The sequence below is a fragment of the Leptosomus discolor genome, chromosome 16 (assembly GCF_034619465.1).
Source record: "Leptosomus discolor isolate bLepDis1 chromosome 16, bLepDis1.hap2, whole genome shotgun sequence".
NCBI lineage: Eukaryota > Metazoa > Chordata > Aves > Leptosomiformes > Leptosomidae > Leptosomus > Leptosomus discolor.
Window position 1 is genome coordinate 13116151 of NC_141406.1, and position 21599 is coordinate 13137749.

Consider the following 21599-nt stretch of genomic DNA (forward strand, 5'->3'; position numbering starts at 1 on the left):
GGAGCGGAGCGGAGCGGAGCGGCGCGGCGCGGCCATGAGCACGGAGGGTAACGGTGAACGGGGGGCGGGCGGCGCGGGGTAGCGCCGGGCCGGGACTGACGCGCCCTGTTGCTTTGCAGACCTGATCGAGACCTTCAGGGCGCAGCTGAGGGACGACCCCGACGTCGCCTCGGCCGTGGCCGCCATCCGCGCTCTGCTGGGCTTCCTCAAGCAGGACCGAGGTGGGCCCAGGTCCCCCCGCAAGCCCCGGGCAGGACGGGGTCCCCCCTCTGCGCCGGGTCTCCCCATGGCGAGGCCCGTGTGAGTGAGGCCCTGACCGTGCACCTCTGCCTCCCCGCAGGGGAGACCATCCAGGGCCTGAGGAGCAGCCTGCGGGCCGCCATCGACACGCTGTCTCGGGTGGACTCCTCGGTGGCCGTCTCCTCCGGCGGGGAGCTCTTCCTGCGCTTCATCAGCCTCACCTCCCTGGAGTACTCGGTAAGGGCGGCCGCCCCCCCGCTCAGCCACGCTGCCTGCTGGGGGGACCCTCCCACCTCACAGCAGACATCGCTGTTTTTTCCAGGACTACTCCAAGTGCAAAGAAATCATGATCGAGCGCGGGGAGATCTTCCTGAGGAAAGTCTCTCTCTCTCGGAACAAAATCGCCAAGCTGTGTCATCCTTTCATCAGAGATGGTGCTGTAAGTAGGCCGAGGCAGGGCCACTCTTGTTCTCTTGCTTGGCTGCTTGCAGTCACGGAAAAACAGCAGGGGAGGGAGTGAAGTTTATGAACAGTCACATCAGCATTGTGTGATGGTGGCTTCTGCAAGCACATAGGCATAACATCGCCCTTCGCTTTATTTTGTTACGACTTATCCTCCCCTCCTTCAGTTTCCATGCAATCCAGCTTTAACTTGCGCTCTACTTCTAAGAGATGCTGAGGACTCACAGCTTTGTTTTCATTTAAAATACTAGACCATCACCCCTGGGCTGCATCAGGGCTGGCTCACAGAGGGGTTTGCTATCCTGTGATCTGTAGAATACAAGTGACATATGTTATTATTTAATGCTGATGGACGGTTGTGTGACATAAAAGCCATGACACCATTAACAAAAGTAAAGGTTTCCCAAAGCTCAGCAAAAAGTACTATCTGATTATTATTTTTTTTGACAGCGAATACTGACACATGCCTACTCAAGAGTGGTCCTCAGAGTGTTAGAAGCAGCTGTTGAGTCAAAGAAGCGATTCAGCGTTTATGTTACTGAATCACAGCCAGACCAAGCAGGGCAAGTACTCAATAATTTCTGTTTTGTCTTGGTTATCAGGGTAAGTTACAGCCAGCATCAAATCTGTCATACCTTAAGAAAAGCTGCTAGGCTTGTTTGCAGCATTTTAAGTCGTAACCATCACTAGTAATATTACATTATTCTGGATAAATGAAAAAAAAAAACAGTATTGGCAAGTATTTTCCCATACCAAATATTCTAATTACAGTGTTATCTAGGTTTTCCTCAAATGTCTACAAACTTTCAGTCAGCACCAGGCAACCTACTTTTCCCTTGGGAGATGGGAGACAACTGATTTCTAGTTGTCTGCCACAAAAGTAGCTAAAATAATCAGTATTATCTTAAGCATAGCAAGGAAAAACATTTAGCTAACCATGTTTTTTGATGATGCAAAGTAAGGTCTCCCTCTTCAGAGCCTACACTGTTGTGTAAGGGAAGTAATAAATCCTACATACTGGATAGTGTGTTGCTAACGAGCCTTTCACTAGAATCAAGGATGTTCAGTCAAGTGTGTACGATTTTCCAGCTTCACTGAACTAACTTCTAGCAATGCACCCCATGCTTTATTTCTTGTTTCTTATACCCTGTTGATGGAAAAGCTGAGACGGTTTAGGTAATCTGTCATCTTAATAATAGTTCACTGACTCATCTTTCTGTAGCTGTAATTCCTGACTGCTAAAAACAAACTGACTTGACTTAGTTGGGTTTGTTGTAATCTGTTTGTTTCAATTTCTACATAAGAACTTTTTTTTCTATTAGTGGGTACATCATCAGCAAAACTACAGGCCAGGGAACAGGGGCAGTCATGGGTTTCAGTCTCTTGGGCAATATTTTTCTAGCATCGTCTTTAAAGAAAAGTCTTTTAAGCTTCAAACATGTTTGTTTTAATAGGCAAAAAATGGCAAAAGCCCTGAAGAAGCTGAACATTCCTGTGACTGTGATTCTAGATGCTGCAGTTGGGTAAGTCGGATCATTAAAGCTTAATATGGTTCATCACAATTTTATTTTGATAGTGTTGTATGTAAGTTTCCTAGAAGCTTGTTCAAACTACAGAAGTTGTTACTTAGTCATAGCCATCCAACAAGCTGAACAAGTTACACCTTTAGGTGCAGGATCAGGAGAGCATGCCTGCTACAAAACAAGTATTTGACATATGCACGTTAGAATAAAAAAAGGAGTCAGACCCAAGCATAGAACTTGGGGATATCTGTAAAAAAGAACTGAGGTGCTACACAAAAAGGCTACTTTTTCCTAATTTACGTATATGTTATCATTTGGGGGTTTCTTAAGCTATTTGCTAAATTACCACTGCTTAGTGTAAGTCCAAGACATGAGAAAATAAAGAATTGCAATACATCTGAACCTCAATTCTTGTGCAAGTGCAAAATGCCCAAGAGACTGCCTCCAATACGCACCAGTCTGCTTACCAAGGCACCTCTATCTAGGGAAGACAGTGGCTTGAGCAGACAAGTCTACAAGTTCTGTTTAACACCTTCAGTCTATTCAAATCACTTAGTTGATGGTTTTCTTTTTAGATCCATACTTTCAATTAACAAAACATACTGGAGGGATGTAAAGAAAGGGGGTTAGATGAGGAGCATCCTGTGTATCGGTTCGGCCACGGTTATCACAGTGCAGTTACACTTCACTGTGTAGTTACAGCATCTTACCACAGGCACCATGTTCCTCTAACTGAGTATCATTCCTAGTCACATTTCCACTTCTTTCAGCATTTACACACTTGCCGAGGTCAGCTATGGCTGAAAATAACAGTTATTTAATATTCCTGCCAGGGAAGTAGATGAAAGCTCACTCCAAGGATGTGTAACAGCACATGGACTTACACAGGTAGAGGAAACTAGTTCAGAGAAGTGAAAGACTGTTTGAATTACTAATTTCTGTTCTGTTCAGCAAGTCATTTGTCATATTACCCAGTAAGACTTGGATTTTTTTTCCCCCCTTTAAACAGCTACATTATGGAGAAAGTGGACCTGGTGTTAGTTGGTGCTGAAGGTGTAGTTGAAAGCGGAGGCATTATTAACAAGGTAATAGGGACTGAGTTTATGACATCATTCTGTAAACTCTAGTCTTTTAAAGTTTGGTTTCTTTGAAGAATTCGAGACTTTCCGAAAAATCTTTTCTATTTGGACGTTACCCGGTAAATATCTATTTATTGTTGGAAACTGGGCATTATGTCACACTAGCACTGAGTCTGCATGTTGTTTTCCATCTGTCTCCACAGATTGGCACTAATCAAATCGCTGTGTGTGCCAAAGCTCAGAATAAGCCATTTTATGTGGTAGCAGAAAGTTTCAAGTTTGTAAGACTTTTCCCTCTGAATCAGCAGGACGTCCCAGATAAGTTTAAGGTAAGAGAAATTCAAATTACTTCTTAGCCAGCTAAGCTGCACACTTAAATGTCTGTGAAAAATTTTTGTCAAAGTATGTCTTCATTGATCTGTCTCTCTACTATAGCTTACTTGACATAATACGGAGTTGCTCCATGTTACAGTGACATGCCAAACAGCCATAACTTGTCTTAATACTAACATTTCGTTCCTAAAGCTGTTCGTTTGGGGCGCAGGAGCAGCTGAGGGCAAGGAACAGTTAAATCAATACACTTCAGGACTACAAATTGTACTTTATCACAAGATAAAACAGCTGAGACCAAGGCTGCACCAGCCCATGCCTCATTTTAAAGCCATTGACTTCCTTCAGTTTTACCACAAACATCTGCTCAAGACTATAGTACCGCTCTTGCCCAAAAGAGGTTTTTAACTTGCGGTTGCATAAGAAGTAATGCTCTCCTTTTCCTTCTAGTACAAAGCAGACACTCTGAAAACAAGTCAGAATCTAACAGAGGAGCATCCCTGGATTGACTACACATCACCATCGCTAATTACGTTACTGTTTACAGACCTTGGGGTGTTAACTCCGTCAGCTGTCAGTGATGAACTTATTAAACTCTATCTGTAACAGAGGACTCGGTGTATCATCTTCTTCAGTGACTATCACAGTTGGAAGATGATACAAGTTACATGGACATGGTGAGGAGACAACATGATAAGGATTAAAGATGTAATTATCAGCCGCCTTGAGTTTTTAAAGCAAAACATTACATGCGGATGGACCACCGTTAAAAAAAACAAACCAAGAATTACTACAGCTTCTAAAGACCTAAAATAAATTATTTTAAAGATGGGTGGAGTATTTTGATATTGTACAATAAAATACCTTATGGTGTATTCAAACTCAGCCTGAGGTATGCCTTTACTTACTGATCTGGGGTACGTACCTGCAAACAACACAATGAAAACACGCACAAGGCTGCAAATGGAAATCCGCAGCTCCTGCCACGCCATACAAGAGCGGTGCTTCCAGCTTTGTTCTTAACTGCAGGCTTGTTTGTATGTCTTTAGGGACACCAGATGTCTTTATGAAGAAATTAGTTCAATACGGTTCTCTGCATCCTTATTTTCTTACAAAAATACAGTTTTATTGAAATAGGCAGTATTTTAATGTAAAAGGGGCATTAGAATAACCATCAGCCTTCAGACTCTAAGTCAGCAACAGTTTCTACTTTAAGTCTATTCTGGCTGCCTGTTAGTCTCTTCTCAAACTCTTCTTCACTAATTTTTCCCTTTTTTAATCTTTTCAAGAGTCTTGTGTCATTCAGCAACTCTTCCATATCCTCATCTTCAATATCAGAGCCCTGTTGGTAGTAAAAACAACCAATTAAACACAACACCAAAACAAAAGGTTTTTCTTCTATAGAGCTGAACATGAGAGAAGTTTACAAACGAGATTTTGCAAGGAGGATCCCAGCAGGACGTGATACTCAATTTGTACCTAGGAAACTATCAAGTACTGTCCACCATCACGCCATACTGCTGGACCTCAGGAATAAAAAAAATCTATGCTACGTATGCTGGCAGCATTACTGACTAGCATCAGAGTACCGAGAAGTTTTTTTAGTGTTTGGCTTTAAAAAGTTTCTCTATATTTTTTTTAAGCTTTGCCTGTCAAGGTCCTAAAAAGTTATTTTATGGTTGCCAATTCTGTCACACTAAAAGCCCATGGCTCTGCCATTTGAAAGGGCATACCTATGCTCCAGAAATCACATGTAGCTCAATGGAATGGGCAAGTTTACCTCTTCACGCTTCCTTTTAGCTGTTATTTTCTTTTTCTTCTCCCTCTTGGCTTTCTGCTTTGACCAGGCTTTGTTCTTTGTGAATTTCTTTTTCCCTCCATTTTCCTGTCTTTCTTTTCTTTGTTGTTCTAGTTGCCTTTGTCTCTGTTTTTCTCTATTTTTATCCTTAAATGAAATGGAGTCTGTATTAACAGTGACTGGAGTAAAGTCTGGAAAACATTTTCCTCTTAGTTCAGGCATCTTTGGCATTTTTAACAATGCAAAACCTTTGGCAAGGCTAGCAAAATCCAGATCTGTTAAAATAAAGATTTTGAAGTCAGTTTCCTGCTGGATAAAAAGTTAACTTATCAAGTCACAGGAAAAAAACCCATTATCTTACTGTATTGCTGCTTGCATTCTATGCTTAATACTAGTAACACTACTATGTCACTTTTGTTTATGCTTATGTTAGTTTGGTCAGACTCGGCAATTAAATGTTTTCTCTTGAAAACAATGAGTAACACGTTGCTTGAAAAAAACAGGAGTTTTGTCAGAATCTGATGCTGCAGAAAGTAAATGTGAGATCAGGAATCAGTAGCTGAAGCTTGCGGACAATAACACTGTGCTGCTTCCCAAACGAAGCACCACTTTCCCGAGAAGAACAGTAAAAGATACCAGCCCCTGTGGGGAATTACCTTTTATTCGGAAGATGAGATTACATTCGTGTTTGGCATAAGCCTGGACATAAGACACGAATGCTTTCATCCCTTTCTCGAACACTGCCCTGTCAGCTAGGGCCATAGACTGCAGTTTTGGAAGAAGATCTACCACATTTGTCTGTGGTTTCATTTCCTGCATGGGACACTGAAAACCAGAAAAAAAAAACCAAACAAAACCAAAGGAAAAGTTCAGCTGAATGATTTAAGCAGCACTGTGAAACTTCAAACGCACACTTCTTCCCCAGTTAATCTTCAGTCAGCTTTGAGCCCCTTTCCCCCTTCTACTTGGTCAGCTCAGCGCTCCAGTTCACCATTCCGCCCAGCAGGAGAGTTCCCACACCGCAGTTGTGAAAGGCAACAACTTCACCTCGTGCCTCATCAAGGTACGTTCTCGTTAGCAGGGCTCTACAGAATTTACACAATCGGTCCCACAAATGCAGGACCAGGGATGGGGAATTACCAAGAGTTACAGACAAACAGCACCGAGGGTGCAGCGGACAGACTGGGGGTGGCAGGGGTAGGAGGGTAAGCCAGCGCTGCCCGCCTGGAAACGCTCCATCTACACACCCTCAGAAATGAAAAGCCTTTCCTTACCCAGTGCAACACGTGTTCCTATTACAAACTCAGCAGATAACACTGGCAGCAATCGTGTTCTAACAGATGGCTGCATCTGGTGATTAATAAGCAGCTCTTGGCTTTTTTTAATTGTGCTAAAACATTACCTAGGCATATGACCTTAAAATCCCACAAATTCTGATTTCAAAACTCAGTAAGCCTGTCCCCTTGCTCTTCCCTGCTTTGGGGTAGAATAAAAGCCTACTAACCTTTTGGTTGATTGAGAGGAAGTTAACATAAGATTCTTCCATGGGAAGCAAAAACACAAGCGCACTGCCCACGTTGCCGATCCGCGCCGTTCGCCCGCACCGATGCACGAAGGCACTGAAACCCCACCATGACACAGAGATAACTTAACAGGAGATGCTCAGCCGGATTTTGAAGCGTCAGGCAGCAAAAGGGCAAATTTGTGGAACAGATAATAGAGAGTGCTATATACTTTGTAACTAAACCAACAGGAATCAGTAAAATGCAATACACGAGACGTGTAGCAGTCCCACTCACTTGTTAGGGCTGTAGGATAAAGCAAGGGGTATCTGTTTTGGGGGCAAAGTTCAAGCAAGTTGCTGGGAGAATTATGACAATGGAATTAAAATACATGGAAAAGCACCATTCATGTGAGCTTTCAATGTACTATTTCTTAAAGAGCCCTGTCTCTGCCCTCATCTCTGTTCTCACTTACCCTAGCAGCTCACCTCTTGTTCTTTCTTTGATATTCTCATCCTAAGCCTTACACCAGAGTGCCTCTTCACAGAAATGTAAGCGGCAACCACCCATTTGACTTACACCCAAGGCAAAGTCATTTCAAATCACAGAAGTTACAACAAAACCCGCAGTGTTTCAGCCTCCCTTGTTCATGCATTATTATGTATTCACTCAGACTAACTTCCAGGCAGCGATTAAATGTGTTTTCCGCAGTTGTGTGTTCCCAACCTATATCTGAATAGTACAGTAACGTGACCACAAGTAGAGTAAAGGTTCTCGAGATCTGAAGTGTACCTTGCACTGCTAGGTGGGTCATACTGCACAACCCAGTGTACTTCTGGAATGTCGATGCCACGGGCCATCACATCGGTGCAAACTAAAATGCCACTAGGAAGAAGAAAAAGCGTATTTTCATTAAGCTGTCATTTGAGAAGAGCCAGTCTCCCCCTAGCTATGTATTCTGCATCTACATCAGAGAATGAGGAATAAAACACTTTAAAACATTTGTTTTTTTGAAGAGAGACAAAATATTATAAAGTAGTTGCAGCTTTCACCAGCCAAAATTCTACATAACGTTATGAAAAAGAATGTAATTTACATCACTAGGAAAAAAAAAATTGATTCCCTATCACAAGTTCTATTTTTAAATCACCTGCCCATCCACCACAGCTGAACACAATACCATAAATGTTTTAATAAAAGACTTAAGAGACTGTCAGTTTTACCATGCTGTTTTAAACAGTTGTTCTCCCAGTCTGTTGGTAGTTATTTTTCTTATAATATAAAATACCAAAACTCAGGTCCCATGCAGTAAAAAACACGGCAGCTACCACAGCGAGAGTTTCTTAACACCCTGCCTAGCTGACAAGGAATACAAGTAAATTACAGCATCGTGTTGCCATATTCGTGTTCATATACTAACAAAAGAGTATCCTGGGTTTCCACTCTGGTTACCAATCAGGAAAATGTTACTTCCACTACCAGTTCCCTATCGATGACATGTTTGAACAGCAAGGCTAATGTAGCATGCGACAGCACAGTGTGCCCAGTTAAAACAGCAGCACCAGTACCAGCAGCAATGATGGGCTTCGCATGTTTGGCCAGCAAGCACCGCAAACTTTAAAGGGTCCCGGGCTGCAGCTTATCCTAAATCCACATCCCTGCACCTTCCACGCTGCCACACGGATTACCTAAATGAGGCTGGACATGCTCCAGTCACATTTTCACTTTGTTTGTGATCATACTTTGAGTACCTAAGCATAGTTTGTGTTGTTATACATACATTCAGAACCAGTTAGCAGCGTCCTTCTCCTCAGCACACCATTCTTCACACTTCAGTGGCTGAAGACTATTGTCAGATAAAATCACCCCCCCCTTACTGCTTTTACTTTTGGCTGGTTTGACCCGTTCATGTGTTCTTACCCTGGGAGCTTCCGAAACTCAGTAAAAATCTTGTTACGCTTGTGTTTCATTTTCCCATGAATGCTCATTATTTTCACTTGTTTAATTAAGGATTCCAAAGCCTTCCCATAGTATTCCACACAGGCACACGTGCTGTTGTGATAAAGACAGACATAAAAGCAAAAGATTATGCTGCATTTTTAATCTGGTTCAGACAGTCAAGATAGAGTGGTCTGAGACCCTTCAAAAATATATGCTATTGCCTATTTTTATTTAAAATAGGTACAACATTTTTATAATTAACATATAATAGTCTATAACGCCTTACTTTAAAAATGCATATAAAATTTATGTTTTGCCTAAAGTTCAACACGATCCTGACACGAAGCAATGATCAATCTCTTGTCAGGCACCATATTCTACAAGACAGCTACTAAAACAAATCACTTTTTTAAAAGAGTTGTGTCCTTGTCAACACAAGGGTCCGTTTGGAACATAAGTGATAAGCCACGATACTGTTTTCACAATGAAACACAAACAGAATTACCTGAAAAAGACTAGATGTTTTTCCTGTTTGTGCTGTCGAAGAAAATGCACCAACTGATTAAATTTTTCATCTGCTTTGCAGATCTATACAATGCAAAAGAAAAAAAAAAGTAAGAAAACAGACTTGATACAAAGCGATCTGCCAGTTTCCTCCATCTTTCCCCTTAGCTACGTTACTGATCTTTGGAGAACTTGCAAAAGCTTTATGTCTTCAAGAGCTCTGGTTCGTCTATTAACGTGTTCCTAACTGGCCAAGACTTAAAAACTTACTGACAGAACTAGTAAAAAAGGAGAGGGAACAAGAAACTACCCCGAAGCACAGAGGTTCGCACCATATAGTAGTTCTCCAGGCGTGTTGGAGTTTTCTGGGTGTTGCTGGCTGCCACTCCCTTCTCTTTCACCGAGATGCGGACAGGATTCCGGAGACCTGCTCTCACCAGGTTCTCCACCTCTTGAGTTTGAGTGGCTGAGAACAGACCTGTCCGTCTCTGCTTGGGCAAAAAGTCCAGGATGGCATTTAAACTGCAAATAAGAACACGCAAAACATAACTGTCCCAGGACTTCCCTCAGAAAGAAGTCTAATCACTGGAAGTAAGAGTTTACAAACTAAACAGTTTTTGTTATTAAGTGCCAATCTTCTATTGAACTAATTAACTTTGAGAGAAAGAGAAAAGGGACATCAAAGCTTATCTGCTGAAGTGTTTTAAGTCATTCTGATGTGTAAATAACAACGCTTACATCAAGCATTAACATAGCATGTGCTAATACACATCAGAAAAAAAAGAAATGTTAAACTCTGTAGTCATCAAGGATCCACTCTTTCCTGATTCCCTCCCCCCTCATAAAGCAGTTGCTTTATGTAGTCTACAGAGCAGAGAGAGATAAAAGAACCAAACAGAACAAATCTAACTTCAGAGGTCATTGTAGGCCACACTCATTCACATCAATCATATATGAGCTCATTTAAAACTTCAGAAGTATTACTAGAATTTATCATGTAAATACCTTGCTTCAAAGCCCATATCTAGCAGTCTGTCTGCTTCGTCTAATACCAACACATCAAGAGACTTCACACAGCTTGCTAGATCCAGCCCATCTGCTTTTCTCCTGAACAGATCCTCCAGGCGACCCGGTGTAGCTACAATGATGTTCCCACTGCTCGTGAACAAGACACACAGCAACTGCGTAACTGCGCAAGGACTTTGGGGGAGCCGCAAACGTTATCATCACAGCATAAACCTGCACGCACTGACTGCATTCTCCAGTAAAACAATTTGGTTTTGTCACTTCCAAGTGTATTTCAGTGCCTTTCAGTCACTATGTCGATGGGAGAACGCTCAGGTGAAAGCACACCTTCCATGGTAACACAAGTTTAGAACACAGTCAGCAACTACGGAAAGCAACCATCAGCGAGAAGAAATATTTGGTACGTCCACGCAAAAGCCAGTGGCATATATGACTGCTTCAAGACTTCATCATCGGTATCAGCACCAAAGTTTCAGAAAATTATTCACCAGCACTGTCTCAATCTCACCAGAGCCTACTGCTAGTACAACATTTACCAGAAAGAAGGAACTGAGATATTCAGTGAAGACAGTTTCAGCTCACCGTGCTGCATGCTGCTCTGGACCCAAACGCAGCATGTAAGCAGTACTGATTTCACATATGACCCTTTCCTATTGTGTCATTAGGATGTATCTCACTCAAGGAAAAGAATCCACAATTTCCTCTGTATTCACCCAAACACACTCAAATTTTAGCACCAGCAGGACGAAGGTTCTAATGTGAAAACCCTAAGGACAAGGAGAAAACCACAGCTGCAAGGCATGATAAAAATTATTGACAATCAACTCACCCAAGTTCTTTAAACTTCTCAACATCTTCCATGGGGTTCCTGCCACCAATTAAAAGAATCTGACTAAAACAATAAACCAGAAAGATTTAGGTCACCTTTAAGTTTTGCTAGTTTACAAATGACAGAAGTCCAAAGAAAAAAAGGAACTATGGTTATGACAAGCCTCAAGTTCACTCACCTAAACCTGGGGAAGTGTTTTGTGAAGTGTGATAGTACCTCATCAATTTGAATAGCTAATTCTCTTGTTGGTGTGATAATTATAGCTCCAACCTGCACATGAAAAACAGACGGAATTTATGGAAAATAACAGACTTGAAGAAAGATTTGGGCAAAATTCTCCCTTACAAGCTAAGCAAATATGTGCCACGTTTATGATCCTAGTTTGACACAAAACATTTCCACAGAAATACAATAAAGTATACAAAAATAACGGAAAATACCTATGACAGAGGTATTACACCAATGTGCAAAAAATACCTCTGCTCAAAGAGCAGTATCTCATAATAATATTTAATAGCAAATAACAGTGCAAGTTCTCAGTACACCAAAATGTAATCCAAGTCAATGAACGCTAAAAAGTGTTCAAAGATTCGCTTGCATGACATCACAGTATTTGGTACTTTAAAACATTTTGCTAACAGCTCAGAAACATGTTTTGATCACGTCAAATAAGAAGCTGTATCTAAGTGCAAAGAAAGCATCCAATACTTAACTTCAAGCTTTAAACAGTTTATTGTTCTCGTTATACCAAAGAGCTGAGCACGTGGTCACACGTGTATGCAATTTTCCTTATTGATACTTTTCCTGAAGTCCTCACATCTTACTGGCACATCATAAAAATATGCTCCGAATAACTGAAGCTTACCTGCATTTTCTTTAACTTTTCTTCCCGTCTGAGAAGAATTTCCAGAAGAGGAATCACAAAGGCTAAGGTTTTGCCGCTGCCTGTTACCTGTGAGAAGCGAAACAGAGTCAGCCCTCCCTCAGCTCCGGAGAGAAATCAAGAAATGCAACAAACTCGACCAAGAAAAATCACTCACCGCTTCTGCAGCAACATCCTTGTTATTCATGAAGAGCGGAATGGTCGCAGACTGCAAAAAAAGGGAACCACCCCGTGAAGAGCCGAAGTGGCTGCGGTGGCGGTAACTCCCGCAGAGGCTGAACCCCGCCAAGAGACGCCAAAAGCTCCGTGTAAACACCGCCCAAGCAGAGCCGGGGGCGGGAAAGCCAAGGGCTGCCACAGAACCCCCTCCCCTGTGGCCTCGGCGCTGGGACCGAGCCCACTCACCGCCCGCCCGGCCCGTCCCCAGCCGGCCCAGGCGCCGCCTCCCGCCCCCGCCTCCCTCAGGCCCTGCCGTCCCCGGGACAGCGGCGGGCGGCGCCCCCTCACCTGCACCGGCGTCATGCGGGAGAAGCCGAGCTCCCGCAGCGCCCGCAGCACGCCCGGACTCAGCGCCACGGGCAGCGACTCCCAGCCGCCCTCGGTCACCGCCTCCATCTTTGCCGGGCGCCTCGGCCGCGTCCGCCGCCCGGCCTGTCCGCCCCCGGCCCAGCCCCGCGGTCCGGCCTCGGCGGGGCCGTGCGGAAACAGGCGCCGCAGCACGTTCGTTCCGCCCGCGACATCGCCCGCCGCCGCCTGCCGGTTTTTGCCTCCTCTGTGGGAAAACTCGGTAGGAACAACCGCGCTTCGGATACAGCAAAAAAAAAAAAAAAAAAAAAATCTCATTTTTATGGCAGCGGCCTACCACAGCAAGTACTTCAGCGAGTCACACAGCAGCACCGTGACACCCAACCGCCCGCAGCTGAGCGGAAAAGCCGTAGGTTGAGAGTTACCTGCGATTCCTTCCACCTGCCCACACAGCAGGATGGCTTTTGGATGAACTCCTGATATACTAATACTTTATAGTAAAAAAAAAAAACCCACCAAAGTTACCTTTTTTTTTTTTAAAGAATTTGTTTATTTATCGAACCTGGGTCATATTTAGATTCACAAGCAATTTTTAAATGTACATCTTAGAATTCAATTTTAAGTGTTTTACACAAAAATATTGGCACACAACAGTCACAATAAGGTGTAACAGCCACCTTTCTGAAGAACTGCTGCAAGTGTTTGCCCAAGGTTGAAAAAACTTTACCCGGAACATGAAAACCTGTAACAAATTTTAAATTAATTGTACAAAACTGTTGTGTGTTACTTGTAGAGGCTCCCCCCTGGAAAAGACCCCACCCCACCCCCAAAAATGATTACAACTAATATACATCAGTCACAACATAATCCTGGCTCAGCACCCACATCAGACGCTTCTTTAGTTTTTAAACCAATCATCAGATACCGAGGAAAGTAACTTTATACAAAAACAAATCTACATGTGCCTGAAAAAGAAAACACACCAGTATTTAGCATTATGCTAATCATGATCAGATAACGGCAGAGACTGCCACTTAACTTAAATACAAGGGCTGCATAGCATCGCAATGAACCCCCAGAATCATTAACCCTTTGGCATCAGGAATCCAGATTTCCTGACCACCAACGCATCCTGCAAGAGCGCCCACAGGCTGAGCTTTGGACCTGCAGAAACCAAAGGGTTAACTATCATTTGCCAAGACACTGCACACAATTGGCTTCGATGTAAAACCTGTGAAAGACTAAAAACCATTCGATGAACATTTGGTAACGAGAGGAGAAAATGTACTTTCATATCAACTGTTTAATTTAAAAGAACTTTGGGAATAAGTTGATGTAATTAGGATTGTTACTGAAGACTTTCTTTTAAATATCAACTAGGAATGAATACTAGATCCGAAGTGGTCAGCTGTCTTTATTCACTACCAGAATAAAGTTCCAATTGCTTCTCCTTGGAGGTTTATGTGAGTGAAGAAGGGATTCTTTCAATTTCATAACACCTACTGCAGGGTTAAAGACGTCAAAAATGCAAACAGTCATGTTAGGGCCTTGTACCGTTTCCCTAGATAGGACTGCAAGGACTTATGGAAACAGGAAAAAAAGTTAGAAAAGACAACAACATTGCTTGTTACTACAGTTGAATTACAGCATTTGCAGCTTGCTTGGACCTCGCTTAGCATACAGACTAGGCAGATTTAAGTGAAAAAAAAATATGCCAATTAAGTGACAAGATTTCAGCACAGCTTTTGCTACAGAAGATATATAAAAACAATTCATTTTTTAACTAGGAAGGAACAGAAGCAAATAAGTTTTACAGTTCAGTAAAGAGGGTTCAGAAACTAAATGACTTTTTTTTTTGTGACCAGGATGTTTGGTAGACAGTGAACTGAAATCCGGGACCAGAAAAGTACTCTTAAACCACCCTCCGGACTTCAAAAAACCTCTTCAGATAGTAGATTTGTCCCAGTGTCATGGCAACTAGTACAAGAGCTTCAAAGAATGACCAAAGAACCACTCTGCTGTTTGTGTTGTCATTAACTGTTGGAAAACAAAACAAAACAAAAGGTAGTAAGTAACAAAGCATTTAAAACAAACTTAAAACACACTGTGTCATTGGAACTGACGTACCACTGACATTTGTATCATGTCATTACAAGCATCCCACAAGGCCTCTGCAGCCCTAGAGATGAGGTCTGAGAGCTGAGCGGGGGCATTTATCTGAGCAGTTTGAACGGTGCTACACAAGCAGGTGTTTTAACCTCACCTGTGGACATACACCACAGCTCTATTCTGCCCACTTTGAAAGAGGCCAGACAGAAGCTTGTAACTGCCAAGCAGCAGCCACTCGCTTTTTCAAGTAACAGTCATGTATTACGGTCTCAAAGTCCAGCGGGAAATTTCTAATCTCTAAAGGTTCATCATCTTGGGTTCTAAAAATTCTGCATTTTCTCAATCAGACCATTAGCAACAAAAGTCATAAAACCGGAGATATGCAAAGGTTCAAAAAGTTGAGGGGCCAGCGCTTCAATATAATGTTGTATTTTCACATTAAAAATATTTGTGCTTTATTCTCACTGGGTTTCCCCAAACACTCCACTCTGCACTCTCAGTCATACTTTAAAGTTGCATCTCAGAAAGTGACCGGAGAGCTAACCGTATTCTCTACTTGGAAACAGCAGTCATTCTGCTCTATTCCATAAAATAGAGTATTTGAAATAGACTTTGGCTCAATTATTAAGCCACATCCACTTCAAAGATGAAGCAAAAGTTCAACCAAAGTCTGTCCCCGGAACCCATATCATTACTGCCATCTTCACCAATATGCCATTCCAAGAACTACAGCATTTACACCAATTAAGTCAAGACTATTTTGCACAACAATCGTCATTACATGAGAGGCAAGCCAATTTAAAGAAGACTGCAAGCACCAACTACATTCTTTATTGTACGGACAGGCAGTTCAGAACTTATTCTAAATTTTTTTTTAGTACTTGGAATAGCTTTCATGGACTTGTATTTTAAATCGCATTTTGTAAGTTCATTTCAGGGGAGAAGGCATTTAAGTCAAAGACACATACTTGCTCTATGTATTCTTTCACGAACTTCCATATACTCCTGTTCATGCTTTACAGCTGTCATGGCCACTGCTAACTCATTAATCATCTCTTCTAGTTTGTTCTGATGAGCTGCAGAATAATTTCAAAAGCACCAGAAAGTCTTGTTACTAACTCAAAAAACAATTTGTTAAAATTTACAGTTATACTTAATTTCCTGTCACAGAAGGAGTTCTGAAAAATGCAGTCTGAACAGCTGAAAACCTTCTTTTCTTACAGCAAAGTAACGTTTAGTTTTCATAGCACCACTTTTCCTATGGTGTGTAACTATGGTACGCAACAAGTGGGAAAACATCTTTCTCCCCATCCGACTGGAAGACAGAAGACACACAATTTAGAGTCAGTACAGACCACTGATTCCCAAGGTGGGCATACTCTTCCAGAACAACAGAATGTCAGAACACGGGATCAATACCACACACTAGTCTATTTTGCCAATATCGTCCAATATATTCCAGGCAAATTATCTTAACATTACAGCTTTTCCTAGATGTTAAGTTTGCAAAAATAGAACGACTGCGAATTTAGCTGAAGATCATGATGCTGGCAAAACGAGATCACTTTCTGAAGCGATATTTCACATCTCGTGATCTTCCGGTTTAGCTGAAGCACAGCATTCAGCAGAGACAATGCCAGAGGGGCCTGGCAGAGGGCAGGAACTGGCTTCAGGTTCTGGTATGCCGTGAAAGCAGAAGGGAAATATCTGTTACCATTGTAACAGAAAACTAGCCTGAGATAGTTCAGCAAATGGAAGGATCAGAGAACCAAGATTTAGCGATTTGACTGTCAATCACAGGATCTTTTCAATACGTTCATGCTTAAAGAACGATCCACTTTGAAAATTACTTGTATAACTTACAAATTTCTAAGTTTTCTAGCACCCAGGGAAGTTCAAGACATCATTCCACAGACACACCCTGGGCAATCAGCTCTTAAAAAAAAAAGTCACAAAACTGACACATTTTCCACTAAAGGGACATACTTGACTTTGAAGCTACCTTATTGCATTTTTATTTATAAATTAAGTGTTTCAGATCACAATCTGAAAATAAAAGTTATTCAAAATACACACCTTATGGGGAACGGTCAAAAAGAGGACCAGAGAATAACACTCAAGCAAGTTACACTTAAAATCTAAATAGTTCTGTAAACCACACTTACTTTGCTAATATCGTAAATCCCGTATTTTCACAACCAACTGGTCACTGCAGTAAGTGCAGTTTATTATAAAAGAAGAAATTGCAGTTGCAGGGATTCTTTAAACCCATTCAAAAAAAATACATTCAAGAAAAAATGCCTTAAAATTCAAAGCTGCACTAATATTCTTTACAACAGATACATTCAGACTCAATAAAACATTTAACTGAGTCTTCAAAAAAACCCCAGAAGTTAGGAATTTGTTACTTTTCAACTGACATCAAGCACTCAGTGCACACAGTGATTTACTTGCTAAAATAGAAAACAAGTATTTATTGCCTTTCTAGCTACAGTTAGTGATTTCTAAACAAAACTTTATAACTTGTTACCCAATACATGAATTTATTTCTTTTGCAGCAAATGACAAGTTTGAAGTTTTTGCCCTTGGAACATTACTGATAATTCACAATCTAAAAGAAGCTTGCTGCTTCCAAAAGCCATCGATTATTCAACACCCACTTCAGCAACAGAAAGCAAACACTGTCTAAATATCCAGTGTTCTTGGATGTTCAGTGTTTTGGTTTAACTTCACCTAGAACTCCTGATTAAATCTTCCATTGGCCATAAAGAACCACCTGAAGACAAACTGTCCCGGATAGTTCAAGGACCTGATCCCAAGAGCTGCCAAGTTTATAAACCTCTCGATGGAAGCTTGCAGGTGCTCAGCATTGCTCAGAATCAGACCTTTTATGTAGTTTATTAAAAAGACATTCTCATGCTACAAACAAATGTTACAGAGAAAAAGCCAACGTTAGCTGTTAGTGAATAAACATATGCAAAAGACAAGATGCTAATGAGCTTTCAAAAAGCAGGACACATACCATCCCAGGTATCTCCACCACCTAGAGGAAAGTGTAAGAGATGAACACAAGTACAGGACAAAAGGCTGCAGATAAAACAGTAACTTACACAGCTAAAAGAAACCTTTGTATATTAGCACATTTATCAAAGAGCTCAGCTAAGGCATGTAGTGGTCTACATACTGCTGAGCAAACTAGAAACCAGAGAACAAAACTGATGAAAAGACTAAAGGATGAAAGCATTAGTATCTGCAGATGGCCAAGTGATTCCCTGGTGATTTTGCATTAAATCGTGTACTGAGATCTAAAAACCTCCACATCCACTTCAGCTGTGCAAGAGAACAGCTAACTAGACAGCCTGAAGAAATGGGAATTCTGAGAATCCTAGTGAAGTTCAAAAGTCATGCATATAGGGAAAAGCTCCCGAGCTGGAGCTAAATTCTTTCCGAGAGTCTCTCTCACCTTCTGTCTCCATGTCTTGCCCCTTTGGAGCTTCCCCGATATCAATAGTGAACATCACTATCTTGGGAGTCATGGTGGACATTCTGTTGCTAAAGCAAAACTTGTAAGTTCCATCCATGTGGGCAGCAAACGTGTATTTTCCACTGGACTCTCGGTCGCCTTTATAAATTCCTTTATTATCAGGCCCTGTAATCTGGACGAGGAAAACAAAATATCATGCTTTTTTTTTTTAAATACAGTGGTTTTAAACACACCATTACAGCACTACATGCATATTCTCAAGTTATCCAGTCCGATTTACCAATACCACCTGTAATCTGACTGGTTTGCCATTCTTCATACTTTCCTTCTCACAACTCAAAAGCAGAAGAGGTTTTTTTTGTTGTTGTTTTAAAAAACCCAACAACTTCTTGGTAAAGAAAGCCATACAAAAGCCTCTCTTACTGGCCAAGACTACTGGCCTTCCACATTCAAGATAAGAAGCATTCAAGAACAAGCAAACCATAACCAATCGGCAGCCCTGGCTGTTACCCAAATTAACAACTGCAGAGCAAACCTTATCTCTGGTGTTTGAAAGAAAACAAAGAGGGAAAAAAGACATTCTCCTATATGTCAATACTACTTTAGACACACAGTTGGGTATCGTTGCAGTTGCCATTTCAAACGGACTAAGGGCCAGAGTACTGAGCGCTTGGAGTCGCTGTGATTTTAAGGCTTCCATCCCACCAGACCACCAAACTCAGCTGCTGAGCTTCCACTGGTGACACCTGAATGGGTTTTCACAGCTTCCCAACTCTGTCCCAGATCACAGCGACAGGTAATTTTAAACTGTCATATCCACTCTCAGCAATGACTCTCTTGCAGTGAAGTTATCCCAAACAAACAACTACCTGCTCCTCACCAAGGTGAAAAGAATTCTCATTCATTATTTTCCTACTAATTTAATGCCTCATTGAAGAAAAGGACTTACCCACAACTCACAGGACAGCAATCAACCTGATCAAAGACAACACCTTTTGACACACTGTTCCCAGGATAAGCATCAGGTTTTTGTAAAGAGCAATCCTGTTCATTCTTCCCGCCAAACGGTTTATAACGACAAGACTATACCGAGCACAACAAAGAAGAAAATCTCAAGAGAGCAGCTCTGAAAGCAGGACGACTGCCTTCTGCACCAACAGCAGGAACGACAAGCAGCCTTAGGAAACGCAACCCCCACGAGAGGCACCTCGTCCTCTCCGAAATCACCCACGCCACCACGCGAGGCCCGACCCGGCCGGGCAGAGAGCCCCTGTGCCCAGCAGGCACGGAGCCCCTCCGAGCCGGCGGGACCGCCCCAAACTTACCAAAGGTTTCAACCCCCCTCAAGCCGGTGCTCGACCCCTCGCCTCCATAACCCACCGCCACCGCTGCCCCCCTGGGCGCTGCCCCGAGCCGCCACGGCCTCCCCCACCACCCACGCGGCGGGGGACGAGGGCGCAGGGCCCGGCCCCGGGGCAGCCCCGCGGCGGCAGGCCAGGGCCCGGCAGCCCTCCCCTCCACACGGCACCCGCGGCCCAAGGTCAGCCCGCCGCGGCGCCGTCCCCCCTCACCTCCACGTCGATGTCCAGGAAACCCCCCTCCGCCACCTCGAAGATGAGCCCCATCTTCGTACCGGACGGCACCCGCTCCAGAAAACACTCCTCAGCGTGCGCGTCGATGCTGACGAAGTACGCGGCAGCCGGGGCCGCCAGCGCGGCCAGCAGCGCCAGCACCGCCCGCACCGGCGACATGGCGGAGCCCAGCGGGAGGGGGCACCGAGCGGCGGGCCAGCAGGAAAAGGGGAGGGGGGACTTCCGGCTCGCGCTACGCCCCTTCCGGGGCACGGGGCCGCCGCTCATAGGCCGACACAGCCCCACTGCCACGTACCGCCTGGGCTACGGTGGCCATTAAGGGACTATTCGCCAAGGGACGGCCTGATCCCTGAGGCGGGGACAGCGCGGCGCAGGATGCGGGGCCTGTATTAGGGAGAAACCAATGAGCACGGGGCTAGGGCGGAGCCGCGGCGGCGAGGAGCCAATCAGAACGAGGCGGGGAGAGCTGTCCTGTCAGAAAGAGCGGCGCGCGGGACGGCATTGGGTGGGCAGCTGAGGAGGCGTTGCCCGGCAACGGGCGGGAGCGCGGGAGGCTGGCGGGCGGCGCTGAGGGGAGTTGGCGGGCGGGAGGGCGGCCCTCACCGCGGCCCAGCGAAACCTGGAGCCCGGGAAACCCGAACTTGCGAGATTTGAGGAGCAGCTATCGGTCAAGAAAGTAACGGGGAAGCCCGGCTGGTGCGCTACTCGTTGCGCACGAGAAAACAGCGTCAAGATATACGGCAGGCTTCTGCGTTGCCCAAGAGCAACTGTGTGTGAAATGCTGATCCCTGCCTGGTCCTGCTGAAATGCTAATTTTCAATTAAAAGTTCCAGTCAGAAGGTCGTGTTTGAGCCTAAGGAGGTCTGTTTTCATGACTAGCTGTTTTAATTATCTGCAGATTTAAACACTAAAGCACAATCTGACTTTCTAGTAAGACATTTGGGTTTGCCAAGTAAGTGCAGTTGTTGTACTCCTGGTAATACTCAGATGTGTTTCTCTTCAGTTGTATGATAAACGTAATCCAAATACTTGATTTATGTAAGTAAATTCTGCTCAGCTCACTAGTTTTGAGCTGGCTGCACTCGTGCAGGCTCAGGGTGTGGACACGTCTGGAAGGGAAAGCTTGTGGCAAGAGGAGCATGAACTGGAGGAGCTGCCGGTCACATACGTGACTGGGTAAGAGACCTGAGCGACTGGAGACTTCTGTTGTTTTTGACGAGTTTGGATCAAGCCAACTTTGAACCTATTGCTTTCCATTGCATAAAGTGCTGTGCTGTTTTTTCATCTATCCCAGTAGCAGTTTTAGTCACTAGCACATTCTCTAAATTATTCCTTTTTTCCTCTGCATGCGTTTGCACGTAACAATGGGAACACATTTAATACTGAATTCTACTGGCAGAAACTTTTTTTATCTCTAACTTGGACGAAACGATGGTTTCACAGCATATCTGTTCCCCTGAGGTATTGCAGAGTGTTCTCCAAAGGTTCTGCTCATACTGCTACCCCTCCTCGTGCTTTCGTAAGCAGTCTTCACCAGGAAAGGATGACTACGCCATTATTCATCCTCATGCTCCCTCTGGAACTTTGTGCAATATCCTGCGGTGTTCCATTTTGGCCATAAATTTCATGAACATAGATATATTTTCACAAGACACCATTGGTTATTTCTGTAAGTCAGGCAATTCAACATCAAACTCAGATGTCTGGAGACTGTTTTGTTATCCTCCTGGCCGCTCAGCTCAATGAAGATGAGCGCCTACTGGCAGCATGTG

At 43.5% G+C, this 21599-nt stretch overlaps 3 protein-coding genes across 4 annotated transcripts; 1 reads left to right on the top strand and 2 right to left on the bottom strand.

Moving 5' to 3' along the window:
* The first annotated feature begins 34 nt into the window (after positions 1-34).
* Positions 35-4519, top strand: EIF2B1 (eukaryotic translation initiation factor 2B subunit alpha). The gene is made up of 9 exons (XM_086474145.1): positions 35-47; positions 120-221; positions 341-477; positions 563-679; positions 1153-1265; positions 2157-2225; positions 3235-3310; positions 3508-3633; positions 4085-4519. The coding sequence occupies exons 1-9, from the start codon at positions 35-37 to the stop codon at positions 4238-4240; spliced, it is 909 nt and encodes a 302-aa protein (XP_086330271.1). The 3' UTR covers positions 4241-4519.
* Positions 4520-4723: 204 nt separating this feature from the next.
* Positions 4724-12732, bottom strand: DDX55 (DEAD-box helicase 55). The gene is made up of 14 exons (XM_086474144.1): positions 12625-12732; positions 12275-12325; positions 12100-12186; positions 11413-11504; positions 11235-11297; positions 10385-10534; positions 9712-9901; positions 9381-9463; positions 8855-8986; positions 7727-7819; positions 6937-7051; positions 6089-6257; positions 5415-5707; positions 4724-4976 (listed from the first exon to the last, which is right to left on the bottom strand). Exons 1-14 carry the CDS (start codon positions 12730-12732, stop codon positions 4809-4811), a joined length of 1794 nt encoding a protein of 597 aa, XP_086330270.1. The 3' UTR covers positions 4724-4808.
* A 763-nt stretch (positions 12733-13495) lies between these two features.
* Positions 13496-19986, bottom strand: TMED2 (transmembrane p24 trafficking protein 2). 2 transcript variants are annotated; one of them, XM_086474269.1, is made up of 5 exons: positions 19807-19986; positions 18215-18407; positions 17774-17794; positions 15720-15827; positions 13496-14679 (listed from the first exon to the last, which is right to left on the bottom strand). In XM_086474269.1, exons 1-5 carry the CDS (start codon positions 19984-19986, stop codon positions 14555-14557), a joined length of 627 nt encoding a protein of 208 aa, XP_086330395.1. In that variant the 3' UTR covers positions 13496-14554. The 2 variants fall into 2 exon arrangements, with proteins under 2 accessions (XP_086330395.1, XP_086330396.1); XM_086474270.1 differs by lacking the exon at positions 17774-17794.
* Positions 19987-21599: the final 1613 nt, after the last annotated feature.